At 43.1% G+C, this 6,000-nt stretch overlaps 1 protein-coding gene across 2 annotated transcripts in view; it reads right to left on the reverse strand.

Moving 5' to 3' along the window:
• Window positions 1-4,780, reverse strand: part of CHIC2 (cysteine rich hydrophobic domain 2) — a 72,173-nt gene extending 67,393 nt beyond the window's left edge. Inside the window, exon 1 of one of the 2 annotated variants that reach the window (XM_027600035.2) lies at window positions 4,080-4,780. In XM_027600035.2, coding sequence (XP_027455836.1) covers window positions 4,080-4,198 — 119 coding nt within the window. In that variant the 5' untranslated portion in view covers window positions 4,199-4,780. The remainder of the gene's footprint in view (window positions 1-4,079) is intronic. The other variant, XM_027600034.2, reaches the window with a different exon arrangement.
• Window positions 4,781-6,000: the final 1,220 nt, after the last annotated feature.

Raw genomic sequence — 6,000 nt, forward strand, 5'->3', positions numbered from 1 at the left:
GAGATGGTAGGAAGATTATACCTCAGAAGAGAGTACATGAAGATACAATAATTTAGTGAAATTAAAAGAGAATAACATTATTAGAAACAAACCTTAGCAAAATAACCTGGCTCTATGACAGGGCTTAAGTTAGAAGTCAAAGATTATGCCCTAGGAAAGCCCCAAGTGTGATCGTGATATAGAAGGGCACGAAGTGATACAGAAGTAAATAATGTCAGTTATAGTGATAGATCAGCTAGGGAATACTGGCCTAAAAACTAGATTTAAATTCGAATTTTTAGGTCAACATCCTTTAGCACTATCATCATCATGAAAAATCTGTCTTCAACAATGATCACTATATGTTGCAAAATTTACTGAGAGGTAAAAAACTTCATAATTTTAAAATATTAACCAACCTGGCCTACACCACCTAATAAGTTAATCACTTTTCCCCTCATCTTCATTACATACATAATGAGAAGACACTCTCTCCCTTCCCCACCTCTCTCTCTCTCTCTCTCTCACACACACACACAAACTTAATTGAAGTGTGAACTCAAGTCTTTTAAATTACACATATATAAATATTAAGGAACTTATTTCCCTCTTCCTTCAAGTACCACTTTTCCTCAAAATATGCTTCTGTATATCTCCCTATTGGAATTGCCACGTTGTTCCATACTGCTACATGCAAATCTAACAATGAAGAAAATTATTAAAATCATCCAGAAGGACGTCAAAAAAGAATACTGATCATGATGGAAGTACAAAGTATAAGTCTGATTTGCACTCCATATAAAAATATTTGCAAGGCGCCTGGGTAGCTCAGTCGGTTAAGCGTCCAACTCTAGATCTCAGGGTCATAGACTCACACCCCATGTTAGGCTCCACACTTGGCGTGAGCCTACTTTAAAAAATAAATAACTAAAATGAGTATATCTGTATTACAAACCACATTAAAGCAGACTTTGTTTAGACAAATTATTATTTCATATCCTATATCCCCAAAATCTGATAATGCCCCCAAACTGACCTTCTTGTGTAGAAAATGGAAAGTAACTTACTTTCCCACATCACCATAATGACATATCAAATCATGTCATATGAGAATACAGTGATTTCTAAAGTAAGAGTAATAATATAATATAATACATTGAAGTAGGGAGGGAAAAAAGAGCAAAAATATTCAACTATAAAGTATAAAGGTCTACTCAAAAGTGAAATCTATGAAAAACATAAATGGATGAATCTATTATCTTTTCAGATTGATCTGGTTTACAAATGATTCAGTTTGCAATATCATTTACTTCCAAACCAGTAAGGGAAGACTCCTCTAAAGAGTTCCTTAGTTTTAAACAGGTGGGGTGGGAGCAGTGGCAGTTTTACCATAACTGTTTTACTAGTTCTTCCCATTTATATTTAGAGGTAAGAAAAACAGAACATACTCAACAGTTAAAGTAACCCATAAGCACCAATTTCAAAAACCTTTACAGGCACTAACTGGGCTACCAATTGGCATAGCATGCCTGTGAATTATGCATGACAGAGTCATGTTAAAAAAAGTTCCATAATTACTCTACTTATTATGTCACCACAAAACAGGTTTAGGTTTTCAATAAAGATTCTTACTAATTTTCATCAAAGTACTTCACATAGCAATTTAAATATATAAATTGTTTAGAAATGGAAAAATAGGACTAAAGTCAATCACTGTTAGGTCTGAAAATGGCAGTTCTGATTTCTTAGTACTGTGCTTTATGCTTATGTTTCTCAAAGTGGAGCACTGTTAAAGTGTAGAGGATAATTAATGAAGGTTAATATTTATTGAGCACAGTATCACAATGTGATGAATTCTTGGCATATATTGTATAATTTCATCCTTAATAATCTTAGAAGTTAAGAACTATAATGATCCCTGTCTTAACTGAAGAGGCATAAATAATCTACCCAAGTGGCAGAGGGTAGATTTGAACCCAGAGCCTAGAACCAAGGTAATGGGGAAGAGAGGTAAAGTGATTGAGAGAGATCACAGAATTAACTCCCAATGTAGACAGGCATACTGCTTACTGACGGCACATAATTCCTCCTCATACTCTGGAATAGTGGTTTTCATCCCTGGCTACACATTAGAGTCACCTGTGGGACTTGCTTAAAAAAAAAAAAAAATCCTTGCCTGGGGCCCTCACTCAGATACCTGGCGTTCAACTGACCTGGCCTGGGGAGAAGGCACCATCTTTTGTTTGTTTTTTTTTTAATCTCTCCAGGTAATTCTAAAGGGCAGTAAGACTGAAAACCACTAATAATTCTTCCCCACCCTGTAAACCTCTCTAAAGTACCGAACTACAATCAAATTTACTAATCACCTATTTGGTTCTGAGCACTTCATCTATTCTATATTCTATTTACCCAACAAAGTGCTTATTTTTTCTTTTCCTTAAACAGAAGAAACATTACAACTATACTAGCATCTTTTTAAATAAAACTTTGCCAGTTTTTCTTTGACAAGAGGAAAGTAGGAGGAAAGCCAGCGAGACAGCATGAAAGAGATTGAAAAATCCCTTCTTTAAGCATCCGTATACTCCTCAGGTTTAAAACAAGGTAAAAAGGTCCTAAGAGTGAAACTAAAAAATTACATGGCAGGCTATGAGACTAAAAAAGTTCTGTGATATATGTTAAAGAGAGATTTAATATCCATGATATCTCTTAATTCTGCTGGAGATGACAGTTAAAACACTAAGTAACTGCTATTGTGGTGATAAATCCCGTCTTCCCATGGCGCTGTGACAGTGATTATGCAGTGTTTTTACCCTATAAGTCACCTGAACATAAACGAACAGGTGCTAAAGAAATCAAAGCATTACATAAGCATACCCAAACAACAATATGGCTGGTCATAACACGTAGTGAGAAATGCAAGGATTTTGCTGACAATCTCATAGGAGAAGTCTTACCATTTCTCTAAAAGTTATTCACTGCACATCCCACTCACCCTACATCAAAAGTATAATGGAAACTGTTCCAGACAGTCTCAGACTTGCTGGCCCTTTTATTTTACTAAAAAGGTGAAGTGTGGAGATACCTGACAAGCATGGAAGTTTGATTTAGGATTTGAACAGATCTAAAATGAATAATATAAATACTCCAAGTTGTACAAAGCTCTGGACTTCTCAGAGAAACATTACAAAACTTCCTGCTTCCGGACAGCTCATTATTTGGTTCAAGTCTTCACATTCCTTTATTAGTCATGACTCTTTACAAAGCTCTCATTCCTCATTGTCTGAATATCGGACTTTTAAATGTTGCAAATCAGATTTACAGGAACCCTTATCAAATGAAGAAACCATCCCAGAGTTCATGTCCAGAGGAGACTTAGATTACAAAGAGCCCTCAGTAACCTGAGCAGTGTGTGTCCATCACGTAGATTTCTTTTTTAAAAAATTCGTAAACATACATTGTTCCGCATATCTCAAATGTAGCTTCATCTATACATTTTTATCATATACAATTACAGGCACCTCCATTACTTTCGCAGAAATTGACTCTGCAAGAAACTGGGAAGACCTCTGAGTGTGTGTGAAAGGCACAGGCACGACAGAGAACCACTCAATGCTAAATGTCACTGGGGTCTCATATGGCCCAGGTCTGGCCACAGAGCCATATGTCAATAGGCTCAAAGGCACAGACGAGGAGAGAGAATCACAGGGTAACTGCGTAAGAAAACAAGGGGGAGGCACCTCATAAATATGTGTACTTCCACCCCGAAGCTGAAGGGGTGGCCCAAAGGGCAGACCCTGAAGAAAAACCTTCCCTCCTGGGATCCGTCACATCGCCCAGGCCTAAAGGGCCGGCTAAAGGGGGTATGGGGTTGGGGGGGGTTCGGGGGAGGAAGGGCAGTGTGTCTGTCCCCACTTCAGAGACCGAAACAAATTAAAGCAAGTTCTCACTTCCTGGTCGCCTACTCTTCCCGAAGGCCTCGACACAAGACGGACACCGGGGATAGAGGGCTCCCCAGGAGTACGGGGGGAGGGGGAAGGGAAGGGGGGCCCACCCCAGCCCTGCACCTTCCCGTCCTCGCCCTCCCCTCCTCCGGGCCTTACACGGTGACGTGACCGGAGCCGCGGACCACCACGGGGTCCGGTGAGTACTTGAGCAGCTGCTCCTCCAGGGCCCGCTCTTCGTCCTCCTCCTCCTCATAGATCTCGTCGAAATCCGCCATCCTGAGCCTCCAAGGCCCCCTGCCCAAGGGGGCCTGACTCCAGGGGCTGGAGCCGGGATAAGGGCTGGCGAGGAGGCGGAGGCTGAGGCTGAGGGGAGTCGCTGCCGCGGCTCAGAGGCCGCGGAGATCGATCTGGCTGCCTCGGCTCGGGCTACAGAGGCGATGGGGTCCCGGCCGTCGCCGCCGCCGCCATTATCATCAGCAATAACAACAACACAATGTCAACATCCGCCCAAGGGCCGACACCTCCACCGCCGCCGCCGCCGCCGTCGCCGCCGCAGCAGCAACTCAGGCAACCACAGCAACAGCCAGAGCCACCCGCAGCGGGAGCAGCCGGCTACGACATCGCGAGACTTCCCGGGAGGAGTGCAGGCGGGTGCGTGGGCGCCGGTGTGCGCAGGCTGGCGGGCGGGAGCGCGCACGTGAGGCCTCGCGCGCTCACAGGGCGCCTAGCTTCCTTCCTCCGGCCCCCCTACCCCAGCCGCGGCCGACGCCTTGGGAGCGCGCTCCCGCCGGCGAGGTCCCGCCCTCTACGAAGTGGGTTGCGGTGCCGCGAGGGATGTCTCTGAGGCCCGGAGGCGTTGACCCCGACTCAGAGAATGGAGCTCGGCGTGTCCAGTGGAGCACTTAGTCACCCAAAGTAATCTCGAATCAAAACAACTAAAAATAAAAACACTGGTTGGAATAGAGAATTTATAGTGCGTGTGGGCCTGTTTGTCTAATAATTGAATCTCGCTTTTTGTCAGTTTTTTGAGTCTTGATAAGAACCAGAGTCTGTACTTTCCTAATTTAGGGAGCCCAACAGAAACACTGCAAATATTTTTGCCCACTTTAATACAGGAATTTTCAAAACATGTCCAAATTCAAGCCTTGTGTCTTATCATCCTCTTAAATATAGTCCAGTATATGAAGCCAATGATGCTATTTTTTTTTTAATAAGAAAGCCCACTGTAGTCATGCCCTGAAGCAAAACTGACATTCTCTGGATTCCAGAGATGCAGTTTCCTGCCCCAACTCCCTCATCAACCATAACCTGTTTTCTTCAGTTAGGAGTTCAGGGAATCCCTTTTCCTTCCTTACAGCTCCTCCCACCAAAGGGAAGAGCGGAGAAGGCAGGGGAGGGGAGGGGAGGGGAGGGCAAGGGAGGGGAGGGGGAGAATAATGGGTTCTACTTACCTACCTAGACAACTAGTAAAGGCCCGAGGGTCACTTTGGGTACTTAGTTTCATAGTCAAGAAACTGTCCAGACATACAAAAAGTTCAGGGGCAGGAGTGAGCTCCAGAGAGTCCTGGATAATGATTATACACCGTGGAGGCAGGAGAAGATAGCCACACTGGATCCAGTGCTGGTCAGACTATTCTCCAAGTACAATGTTCACATTCTGACATTTCCCTTTAGATGGGTCACTGTTGAACTTGAGAAAATGCAAACGAGAACAATAAAGTCAGCAAGAAATACCATTTTCTTACTGGAAATGGTTGAAGGAAATGAGTGTAGCTAGCCAAGAAAAGATAAAGGAAAAACACAGTAGTTGTATCAGACTTGCTGTATATCTCCCCAGAGGACATTTATCCATTCAACAAATATTTACTGAGCTCTAACTATGTGTCAGGCACTGTGTGTGTGTGTGTGTGTGTGTGTGTGTATGAGATACAGTCCCTCTAATCTAGTAGCTTATTTATCACTAAAGTAAGCAATTATAATTCTGTCAAGTGCTCCCAGAGGAGTTTACAGAGGGTACTAATGAAGCACACAGAAGGCAGCTTAGTTTGGAGCTTAGCAATGGGGTCTGAAGCGTGAC

The sequence above is a fragment of the Zalophus californianus genome, chromosome 2 (genome assembly GCF_009762305.2).
Source record: "Zalophus californianus isolate mZalCal1 chromosome 2, mZalCal1.pri.v2, whole genome shotgun sequence".
Taxonomy (NCBI): Eukaryota; Metazoa; Chordata; class Mammalia; order Carnivora; family Otariidae; genus Zalophus; species Zalophus californianus.